This window comes from Solanum pennellii, chromosome 2 (genome assembly GCF_001406875.1).
Source record: "Solanum pennellii chromosome 2, SPENNV200".
In the NCBI taxonomy this organism is placed as follows: Eukaryota; Viridiplantae; Streptophyta; class Magnoliopsida; order Solanales; family Solanaceae; genus Solanum; species Solanum pennellii.
This window is the reverse complement of record NC_028638.1, coordinates 46352641-46364971: the sequence shown is the minus strand read 5'-3', so window position 1 is coordinate 46364971 and position 12331 is coordinate 46352641. Positions and strand designations below refer to the sequence as shown.

The 12331-nt window shown below is 30.3% G+C and overlaps 2 protein-coding genes across 2 annotated transcripts; both read left to right on the top strand.

The window, feature by feature from the left end:
* The first annotated feature begins 362 nt into the window (after positions 1-362).
* LOC107010521 (late embryogenesis abundant protein At3g53040-like) lies at positions 363-1827 on the top strand. The gene is made up of 2 exons (XM_015209809.2): positions 363-634; positions 1020-1827. Exons 1-2 carry the CDS (start codon positions 443-445, stop codon positions 1647-1649), a joined length of 822 nt encoding a protein of 273 aa, XP_015065295.1. The 5' UTR covers positions 363-442; the 3' UTR covers positions 1650-1827.
* A 2205-nt stretch (positions 1828-4032) lies between these two features.
* LOC107009552 (dof zinc finger protein 4-like) lies at positions 4033-6241 on the top strand. Its single transcript, XM_027914391.1, has one exon. It carries the CDS (start codon positions 5087-5089, stop codon positions 5990-5992), a length of 906 nt encoding a protein of 301 aa, XP_027770192.1. The 5' UTR covers positions 4033-5086; the 3' UTR covers positions 5993-6241.
* The last annotated feature ends 6090 nt before the right edge of the window (positions 6242-12331 follow it).

The window sequence follows — 12331 nt, the reverse complement described above, 5'->3', positions numbered from 1 at the left end:
AGTCTTATTATATTTTCATTATAAAAACTAAAATCATTTTAACGTGTAAGAGATATAAAACATCGCAGTATCGTATTTTTTAATTCTATTTTATGTACAAAAATTATGCGAAAAAAAAGAAGAGGAAAGTAAAGCTCAAAATTGTGCTTTGCAATCAACTGTGCCAATGAAAAAAAAGAAAAAGCGGAAAAAAAAGGTCAATTATATCTCTCGGTAACACCAATCACAATTTGTACGTCGTGTAACAATTTTGAATGCATCCACTATACGTGGCGTTTACAAGCAAACGTGTCATACTATCACGAGGACACCAATTTTTTCATCCTTTGCAACTCTGTCACTATAACATCAAAGCAATTACCAAATCATTTCAACTTGTGCAAACTGCAACAGATCTCGTATACACACAGACTCGAGCCTAAATTTTGTGATAGCAACAACAATGGCAGCGATGTCAATCACTAAAAACGCCATTTTGAACCTGTCAAAGTCACTTCCTAGAACCTCTTCAATTTTCCTTAGACGCAATGTCTCCTTTTTTTACCCTTCGAAGACTATTCCTCGAACAACATCTCTCGTTATTCGTCACAAAATCTCCCCTGTCTGCTTCTCTTCTTCCCCTAATCACTCTGAGGTACTCTTTAATTTTTTTTTTCTTCTTTTTGAAATGTATAGTACCAAATGTCTTTTAATTTTATGTTTAAATTGTGTCTTCTTAAGCATGTAATGAACGGATGGAATATATATTCAATAATTAGTACATGTTCTTTTTATACTTTTTAACTGTGGATTTAAATTATACTCCCTTCGTTACGTTCCATGCCTAGTTTGACTAGGCTAACAAAATTTGAATTATTGCATACAACTATAAAATTGATATTTTATAGTCAAAATTTTATTTAATATAAGAAAGTTCCATTCCAAGTCATATAAATTGAGACAGAGCGAGTACGATCTATTACGCATTTTTTCCCTCAACGATTTTACATTGATTCTGTGTCTCCAATTTATGTTTCAAGGGATTCCATGCATCGGAGGATTTAAAAAGAAGACAAGACTTTGATAGAGGTGTTAAAGAAGAGAAATCTCCTATGAGGGAGATGGCTGATAAAACGAAAGACGGTATGAAAGAATCCATGGACGAAACTAAGCGTACAGCGAAAGACATGAAAGATAAAACAAAGCAAAGTGCAGAGAACATGAAGGACAAGACAAACGATATGGCTTCAAAGGCAGCCGATAAAGCAAAAGAAGGGAGAGACAAGGCAGCCGAAATGGCACATAACACTAAGGAGAATGCGAAAGAGCGAGCCCACGACATGAAGGAGAAGACTAAAGACACTGCGGAGTCTATGGCTGATAAGACGAAAGATTACACGCACGATACGAAAGAGGCCACGAAGGAAGGGGCAAGTAAAGTTGCTGAGACAGCACAGGCAATAGCTGATAAAGCTAAGCAAGCAATGCAGGATGCTATGGGAGCGGCAAAAGAGACGGGTCAGAAGATCAAGGAAACTGTTGTTGGTTCGGCGGAGGACGAGAATAAATCCGTTGATGATTATATCGAAGATCGTACGAGGGAGAAAACTATGGATGAAGATGTGGTGGAGCAGAGGAGGCGTGCAGGGGGTGATCCTAAGAAATTTTGAGGAAAGGAGGAAGTGGAAGTTTAATTTGAATAATTTTAGTGAAAAGGCTTTTTTATTTTTGGCTAATATGTTGCACAACTTATTTCCTTTTTGCTTATTATTGTATACAAGTATGAACATTTTCTGATGTCAGTTCTTTTTAGTTGGAAATTCACTTTGCTAAGTTTGCTTCCCCGAACTACAAGGTCAACTTTTTCATTTTTACAAGCATAAATTTTGGGATAAGAATTTGAAATAGCATCTAAGATAAAGCTGCAATATATAGGAAAGGGAAAAAAGGAAGATTATGGAAGAGGCAAATGGACGTTTAATATTATTTCTTTTAACGGTGAAATAGGGAAGGGGAGATCTATGGAATAATAGGAAAATGGACATTAAGATAATTTTCTTGAAAGGTATCGGGAAAAGGAAGATTATAGAAAGAGGAGAATGGACATTAAGCTTATTTTCTTAAAGCTGGAATAGGAAAGGAAGATTATTGGAAGAGGGAAAAAGAAATTTAAGTTTATTTCCTTTACACTTTTTTTTGGATGGTTGTGATGTATTGGTTCATATATTGTATTTGAATTATATTTGTTTAACGATCGATATGATTAGATCGTTTGTTATTATATAGTATTGTATTTTAATGAATGATAGAAAATGCTAAAGATAGTGATGTGATTTAGTTAGTCGTTATATAAAATGTGTTTCTTTTCATATTTAGCTATAATGAACTTCAATGATATAAGATAATAGAATTTAAATAATAATTAAAATAAATCTTATATTTAATTTAAACAACAAAATATAACTATCCAAACAAAGAGTGCAATTTGGGGACAACTTCGATAGGTTTATTCACCTAAGCTCCAAGTAAAATTCATACGAATTTGTATCTTTGTACGTTATTTGGTTTGAATTCCTATCTTTCAGAAAAAAATGAAGATAGGCCCAGTAGTGTTGGGCCTTAACAAAATGTTGCGGTGACATCAACTGCGTTTGGAAATGATAAATTTACTTGGTTCTTTTTAGTTAATTCAAATTTAATCACGTGATAATTAACTGCTGGTGCTATCCAAGCAGGGGCTATATATTCAATTAGCAACCTCTACAAAATAGTCATTATCCACGTCTAGGAATAGTATAGTTACTTATAAATAAATATATAAATATGTATGATTCATTGAAGATACGGCGTAGGCATATAAATATATATTATTTATTACTAGAAGAGTAGGCTTGTTTCAATATATATTTTCTCACAACATATGTAAATAAGGAGTATGGGCTTAATTTGTATGGTTTGGGGGCAGTTGTAACTTCCATTGGCTTAATTCTAGCACCACATCCATAGCTCCTCCGACAATAAAGCTATGCATCACGTCACGTGCCATATCACGTGCCTCACGTAAGTGCCATAATATCAGTTTAAATTTGTATGAATCGTTAATTCGTCTAATTTATTATAAATTCGACACATTTGATACATCTAGCTAAAAGTTGAGTCTACATATAACTCAAAGTTAATTCATGAGAATTTGGACAGAAGATTTCTTATGACAAATAACTAGAATCAAGTACATAGCAAATTGAGCTAGTTATACATGAATTAGCTTGAGTCAACATACATTCAGCGCAGTCCGTACACTTAACCTCCCTAGCTAATTAGTTAGCATCCACTTCTGTTTCATTTTATGAATATAAATTTAAATGGCTCAAGGGCAAGAAATTGAGGAATATAATGTTATTTTTTTTCCAGGGAAATATAATGTTATTAACTTTATCAATTTGAGTTTAAATTGTGTATATATAATATAATTATTATTATTTTTGAAATAATAAGGTCCTTCGTCATGTTATCTGTGATTAACTTACTGCTAAATATACCCTTGAAATTACATGAAAAGGTTTTTTCCAGAATTATATTATAAATACTACTTTAAGAAAAATAATTTACTTTATGTTCTGATACCCGATCAGAACAAACTGTAGCTGAAATATTCAAAGCTTAAGATATAATAAATTTATCAAATCTTTTACTAAAACATCTTAAAACACATAGCTAGGAACTCTCAAATGAGAAAAGAGGGAACCCTTTTCCAAGTTATTAACAAGAGAAAAGCATTGAATCATTCAATTGTCTTAAAAACATGTATTTGACTAATTAGATTTTCAATATATTATCGATCTGACAATATAAGTGAAAATGTATCTTTAAATTCTCGTTAAATTTAAGAATACTTTTTAGCATATTCCTCAACTTTATATGAATTTGAAGTCGCTTATTATGCTATTATCGTGTAACAAATCAATAGTATATCCACGTTAAGCTAGTTTCATAAGACATATTTTATTAATAATTTTAAAATAAAATTAATAATTTGCGCGAAATAAATCGAGTTGCCTTGGGTAATTTATGTCAAGTCAATCGAGTTGCCAATTTCGGTGTAAATAATCTTATGAACCATGGACGTGGGGTGTACCAGTCTGTTACTTTTTAATAAAGCATGAACATGACAGAGTTACAAGTGTGTGTGTGAGAGAGAGAGAGAAAGAGAATGAAATTAAAAAAATAAAGTGGAGAATAAAAAATGACTAATAAGCTGACACAGCTAACACAAAACCCATTTGATATAACAATGAACCGCCAGATCCTCCACCTCCTGCCGCCCTCTCTCCGCCGGCGCCGGCGCCGCCTCAAAGTTCCTCCCCTAGTGGTCCACATAATCCTATTACTACTGTACTTGTCCATAGCAAAATTAATTTGTCGTTATTAGGGGAAATTCTTGTCTGCTCAGAAGTTTGTTGAACTGAAAATTATGGCTTCTTTCCTTTATTTGTTGAGACGAGATTGAACACAGACGCAACAGAAACACAACATAAACCATACCTCTTCGTTCGGTCCCATCTCACTATTCTCTGAACATTCATATGTAGCCACGCACGCCTCTTACCCCACCCCCTTTAACCCCCCTACCCCAACCCAACTCTTTTTTTTTTTCTTCTAAACTTGTCTAAGCTATTAGTAAAACTTTGTCTTTGTGTAAACTGACTATATTTTTTTTTACTGAAGATTAACCATAAAAAGGCAGGCAGGAGGTGGTAGTTATTATTAATTTCCTTATATATGTCTTTTTTTTAACTCTATTTTCCTCATTTACAAAAGGGTAATTATCTACTAGTTGGAATTTTATAGAAATTCTCATGCTCTTCAATTTTTAGTTCCTTATATATATGATTAGATAATCTCAAAGGAAGGATTGACCGTATAAACGTTGACGAAAAGTTTGAGATTTAATTACAATCATATCTCTAGGGACTGAAGGGGTTGACTTGCATGTGTGTGCATTTACTTAATCTGAATTTGTGATTTGTGGAAGAAGAGAAGTTTCACTATAAAAACTGATTGAAATAAGTTTCTTTTCTCAATCAAGGAAAAAGTGGAAAAGAGTGAGATGGAGGATCAATTAGGTGGAAGATCATCGGGAGAGAATGATCGGAATCAGCAGCAAAGAAGAATGAAGATGCCGGAAAACAACTCAGCTTCGCCGGCACAACCACCGCCGCAGAAATGCCCTCGTTGTGATTCAAACAATACCAAGTTTTGCTACTACAACAATTACAGTTTGACTCAGCCTCGCTATTTCTGCAAGACGTGTAGGAGGTACTGGACTCAAGGTGGAACCCTAAGGAACGTCCCCGTCGGCGGTGGTTGCCGTAAAGGTAAACGCACAATGAAGGGCGGCGGTTCATCTTCATCATCAGCTGGTGATAGTTCATCTAGATCTCATCATCAAGTACTATATCCGCCGCAGATACCGAATTTATCAGCTGCTGCAGCTGCTTTTTTCTCAGGTAACAATTCGAGATCTCAACCGCCACCACTTCCGTCAATGAGTTCTCTGTATACCGGTGGTAGTGGTGTTGGTGGTGGAGGATTTTTATCTTCTTTAACTGCCATGCAATCAATGAGTCAATTATCCCAAGGTATCAATAATCAATCTCAGCTAGGAGTAATTTCAGGCACCAATAATAATAACAACCAATTTGGTAATTTCAATATTCCAACTCCTCCTCCTAAGGTTCAAATTGATCAACAAATGGAGAGTACTGGATTTTACCAAAAACCCAATTTGGAATCATCTTTTTTCCCATCTGATCAAACGTTGCAGTTTCAACCTGCAAGGCCTTTGGGTTCATGGACACAAAGGTTCATCAACAACAACAATAATAATATTTGGCCAAATAGCTCAGCCAGTAACACTAGCAGCGGAGCTGCTAGTAGCTCCGCTGCTAATGCATCTCTTGATCCGAATGATCATCAGTGGCCCGATCTTCCAGGGTTCGGCCCATCTCCATGAGATTTAAGGTTTCTTCAATGGGAGAAATTTTTCAATGGTAATTAAGGTTATTTAATCTCTGCGTTTTTTTAGTAAAACGCAGAAAATATAATACAAAGAGACATGAGGGGAAAAAAGGGGGTTAACCTTAGCCTAGCTAGCTAATATTATTGTATGATGTATTTACCTTCTTATAGAGAAATTCTGGATTGGGTTAGGTTTGTATTTTTCAAACTTTTGATCTATAAAGTTAAATGTGTTTGTATGTTATTAGAGCCTTATCTTTTTTGTTGCTTTAATTCAGCTTTATTAATGTTTTACTCTATCAGTTACGTAGTTCGAAAAGCAAGAAAAAAAAACACTTTCTTTTTGCTTTGTTATATTTTTAGGGTTTATAGAGTATGAAAAAGTCTACAAAAAGGAAACAACCATATATGTAAAGAGAGAATGTTAGTATTTGCATGGAGCTGATGAGAGATTGGTGGTGAGCTCATCTCTTTGGCAAAAAAGTGATATAGACAACTTGGCTCCTCTCTACCTTTTCTGCATGTGAACCTTCATTTATTTTATTTTTCCAATCAAATTAATCATATATACGTGTGTGACAGAATTCAATGTATAAATTTAAATTTAAATCTTGAATTCGCGTTTACTCTCACCACCTCACACGAACCAGTACTATAAAACGCCTCTTTTATGTAGAAGCTGTAGAGGGGTAGGTTGCTAATTCCATCTAGAACATATATATGTAAATGAACTTGCATGCATGATCATTTTAATTTGTTGATATATTACAAGACTTAATGGACTATTCAATGGAATGATTTAGGAGTTCTATTAATGTGGCAACGGGCAAGTTTCAATTCCTAAAGTTCTTTAGCTTGGGCTACTATATATATACATATTGTGCATTAATTTGAGATATTAGCATATGCCCTAGCCTAGCTAGTTACATATACAGTAGTTAATATATAAGGAGTAATAGTTGTACTGGTTTGAATATTTAATTCATAATGACATGATGAATTGAAAGCAACACGCACACATTCCCTTTTGAAATCATCAAATGGATTTGGTAGATGGAGGGAGAGGGTGGGCATACCTGAACCAAAAATTAAAGTTGGACACGTCAGTTATGCACCTTTGAGTATTTTATTTTTCAAAAAAATAAATATTAGAGTACTCCTTTTGTTTCAAACTTTTCTTATTTTTGACTTGATACAGATTTTAACAAAGTAATTTTATTAAATTAAATTGAGAAAAAAGATATAAAAAAATTTTAAACTATTATAAATGTTATGCAGATATTTGTCGTCATATTTTTGGGACATTGATGTCTCTATTGTTCAAAAACTAGAGCATATATGTCCTTCACTCTAACAGTAAACTAAATAGGGACACGTGACACAGTTTTATTCGTCGATCCGATATTTAATAAATGTCAGATCGATGGATCAGGTTATTACACGTGTATGTCCGTTAGTATAAAGGATATATATGTTTTAGTTTTTTGGACTGCAGGGACACCAATATTTAAAAGTATGACGAAAAGTAGCTGAATATCATTTACGATAATTCAAAGATATATCTATCTTTTTTTCTGGATTAATCTTTTTAAAAAAAAGCATTGAAGTTGAAAATTGTAAAGATGAGATGAAGAGAATACTAGTATTTAACAGCACATTAGGTTAAATTAATAAAGTTAGTTAGAAGTACATGATGAATAAAGAAAGATAAAGTAATTTAATTTAGGGCTGCGGTTTTCGAGCAAAGGCATATCTTTGGTCTGCCATGGGTTTAGATCTTCATCAGAGAATATTGGCAGGTTGGAAATGAAAATCTCTTGGGTCTAATTAAACTTCTTTCCTATGGGATGATCAAATCTGTTGGGAGAATAACCCTAACAATTTTATTTATTATTTTAGTTTTACGTTAATATTATATTATATTAAAGCAAAAAAAGAATTCTCTGACTAATCACTATGGTTTCTTCCTATTCGAGGATGATTATATATAAATAAACTTGGTCATTATACTTTCTAATGCAAACATATTACTCCTTTTAATAATCGATCTTATGCATTTCTTACTATATTATTTTCTCTATTAAATATTTACTTTATTGATTTATTGATAGTGTTAGAAAACAATCACTATACTAAGGATAAAATGGAGAAAATAATTAATATCTTCTTGAACAATTGAAATAACAAATAATTGGAGACAAATATTTTTAGAAATTAGGATAAAATATAATTTGAGATGAAGGAAATAATTAATTATTTTGTTTTTCAAAGTTATAAAAGATAAAATTATTTGATATTTATACTTATAAAACATAAAAAAAATATATAGTAAGAATAATTTCAATACACAACCTAACTCGAACGCTTAAATAATGGTAATTTTAATTCGTAAGAAGTAGGATACTCCACTATTTGAGGATCCTATAATTAATTTGCATGATGGTACTACAGAAAATACTCCACTAGCTGTTAAATTTGATTAAACAAAAAGTTTGGAATATTTTAGATATTTGTAGGTTTTAGAGACGGCAATACTAGCTTCGAAAATATAACTTGTCCTTTGATAGGTTATTGATTCTTTCATTTATTAATTTAGTTTATTTTTATTTAATCTATTTTAATTAATTAAAAGTTAGATTGATTAGAGTTCAAATTGGCACATAAATTTTTTTGTCAATTTTTTTAATAAAATATTTTTTATCTGATATGTTATACATCGTCATAATAAAAAAAATATTGAAAAAATAAAAAATAAATAAACAAAGCAAATAAAACTTAATAAAAATTGAATGAGTTGTTATGATCGACAATTCAGCCTAAGTTATTTTTAAATGTGTCAATAACTCGTTTATCGTTAAATCAATTAATTTGGATGTTTCTAAATTTTACCCAAACCATCCATATTTACCTTCAACATGAAATAAATAAATTCGTGAATAAGATAATTTAAAATTAAATTGATTGGACGTGTTTAAATTGGAAGACAATTTTTCCAGAGGTTCAATGAGGAATCTTAGCAGCTCAATTGTAGAAACTAAATAGCTCAATTAGTAGACTACCTAGATTTTTACCTTATTAATAAATAGTAAAAGTTTGATTATTTATCTTTTTATCCCTTTCCTATTATCCCTTCATCTTCCTCTATTTTTTTAATTTAAAAAAAAAATAAAAAAATCTAATATATAAGGTACAAGTTGGGTATAATTCACTAATTTAATTTGGTTTAAATCCTATATATTTTTGGATAAAAGTTCACTCAAGAAAGATGTACCTATAATTAATATACATGTCTATTATATGTCTAGAATTTATACATTTTAAAATTTGAGTCTGCTATTTTAATTAAGTTTTATAATGGAATAATTAGTCATTATTAATATTTAAAAATTCACAAAATTGATTGCTACGAGTTCTAAATTTCTGATGCAACTATAAATGAGATGTCTGAGAGAGTAAACGTTTAGAAATGCTGCTTCTCTGTCGAAGTCAAGCTGCTACATAATGAAATAAACATAATAGATTGTATTAAAGTTAGTTAATTAATTAAATATAAAGTATCACAGCAAGTCTTAAATTTAAATGTAAAATTTAAAATTTTGAGAAAAATGTATAAAATGTACTCCCTCCGTCCGGAAATATTCGTCATATTGCGCTTATCGAAAGTCAATTCGACTATTTTTCAAAGGTAAATTAAATCACATTAATTTGATATTTTAAACAAGAAAATTAAATATTCTAAAACTATATGAAAAGTACTATAAATTACAATTTTTTCATATTAATATGATGAAAAAATGCATCTTAAAATGTTAGTCAAATTTTTTATAATTTGACTCTAAAAATAGAAATAATGTCAAATGATACCAAACAAAGAGAATAGTAAATTTATACGAACGGTAACATTCAAAATAAAAGGTATCTATTTTAAGTAAATAATTTGGAACAAATTAAGTACTCCCTCCATTTGGTTTTACTTGGGTCCCATACAAAATTTGACGTTTTATTTTGCTGGTTCATTTTAGCAAATTAAAAGACCTTTTATCACATTATCTTTTCATATTATACCCTTATTATTAAAAATTAACATAGTAGTAGTTAGGTTTGAAGTTTCAAAACATTATGAATATAATAAAATATATTTTTAATTAAAAAATTTTAAAAAATATATTATCTCAACGGGACCAGGTAAAATAAAATATAGGAAATATTTCACTATCGTTATGTGAATATGAGTTTATGACAGATAATATCTGCAAATGCACTTTGCACTCTAACAGACTGTAAGCAAATTGTTACTCCAAAATTTAACTAATGTTTCTCTTTATGCAAGATAATCGTACTTTTAATTGCTTGTTTAAAAAAATTAAGTTTAAACGTCGTTTTACTAATAAAATTGATTGGTTCACGGCAAGGAACACTCTTTGGTGTACTGACATATTTGAATCTTTGAATCGATTCTATTTTTTTAATCGGAAATTTCGAGCTCGAACCAAGAAAATAAATGCATTAACATAATTTTAATGATTGTTAATTCTAAGATTATACTTCCTACATCTTAATTGTTGTTTAATTTTTTTTAGTTAAGCTATAACTGGTTAGAGTTAGTGAGTATTAGTAATATAAGAATTAGTTATGAAGGACCTTATGTACTATGTTACGTGGATATTAGTTATTCGAGGGTTATACGTGTATAAATGTACTTTAGTTATGCAAGATTATACATGTATTAATTATATCAATTTTTAAATTTGTGTACCAAATATTATATTAATTTTATATACAAATAATTTACTTTCTATCCATCAATCTATCAAACGTCGTAAAAATTATCCAAAAATTAATAGTATATAAATAACTTATTTCTTATCTAACCCGCGAACGACCTCTGATTGTGCACTAACAAAAAAGAATAGTTTGGAAACAGAAATTTCTAAGAGGTGGGAATTGAAGAGACGTGAAAGGGACAAGGTCTATCAGGTCTAAAGAATCTATCTATCTTGAGTGGAAATTAATTTAGAGGTGAAAGGGGTATGGTGTGAGACTTGGAGGGTCCCATGTAAAAATATATGATAATCCATAACAATCTAGAGATGGGTGTGGAGTAAAATCATATTACACGATTATTTTCTTTAAATATATTTATTTTTTAATAACAATTTATATAAAATAATTAAAATTATTAATTATTAAATATAAATATTTTTATTTTAAATGAATAAATTAAAACAGAACGAGTACGATATATTCTTTTTTATCTACAAGGGAAAAAAGAAAGGGAGAAGTGTAAGGGATCAAGTGACAGATGCATGCAAGAATAATAATCCATTGTGTGGCTTTATTGACACATTCATAAGTAGATGATTTTCTAGTGTGCGACAATTTTTCCCCATCATATATCATTTCTAATTACCCCCCTTTCGAACATATTTATGGGTCCCACATTGCTATGGACTTTGGTGGGACCCTAACTCCACCATCATTTGGTCAGCCAGTCTTGTGGTTGAACAACCTGGTTCAACTTTTTAACTTTTTTTTTATGTAATGAAATTTTATGTGAACAAAATAAATAAATAATAAAATAGTGTCACATAAGGAATTTAAGATAATAGTATTAATATATTTATAAAATTATAATTAGCTGAATTTGCTTAGACTTAAAGCAAATGGGGCTACATATACATGTATACTCATTTTATATGTATTTTGTTGTGATTTTTAATACTTGATATAACTGTAAAGTCAATGGCAGTTCAAAATGTTTTGATGAAATTTCTTTAAGTGAAGTGTTATTTTTTTAGGGTAAATAAGAGCAAATAACAACATTATATTTCTCCTTTAATGAAAAAATAGCTTTCATAATATTGAATTCCTCATAATTTTTTAATTTTGTTTTTTGAAATAACTTTCTTTGTACGAAACACACCCGTACGTGTAAGCTCCAGCAGGACCATTTTGTCAACATACTTATTACTGCCATAATAACTTTGTTTAATTTTTACATTTATGTACTTAAAGAAGAAATGATGAAAAGAAAGGAGTATATACTATGGACCTTTTAATGATTTAGGTTGGATTGGCCAATTAGAGATAACCATGTTTTTACAAGTAATTATATTAGGAAAGTACTAAATAATCAGAAAATTTGGTCAGAATTTGATAATAAAATTAAAAAAATTATAATATTTTTTATTTTAAATTAAGCTGATCCTTTTTTTAGTTTAAATATATTAAAATTAAAAGGATAAAAATATTTAAAAAGATAAAATGACGTAAAAAAAATTTCATTCTAGTTAAATTTTTGCCCATTTTTTTTCCTACAATGTTGTGAATTGTT

Bases quoted from the DNA above. Each gene is read 5' to 3' on its own strand.
- LOC107010521 (XM_015209809.2), top strand. From the start codon at position 443: ATGGCAGCGATGTCAATCACTAAAAACGCCATTTTGAACCTGTCAAAG. The intron at 635-1,019 runs GTACTCTTTAAT...TTATGTTTCAAG, and splicing joins CTTCCCCTAATCACTCTGAG to GGATTCCATGCATCGGAGGA.
- LOC107009552 (XM_027914391.1), top strand. From the start codon at position 5,087: ATGGAGGATCAATTAGGTGGAAGATCATCGGGAGAGAATGATCGGAAT.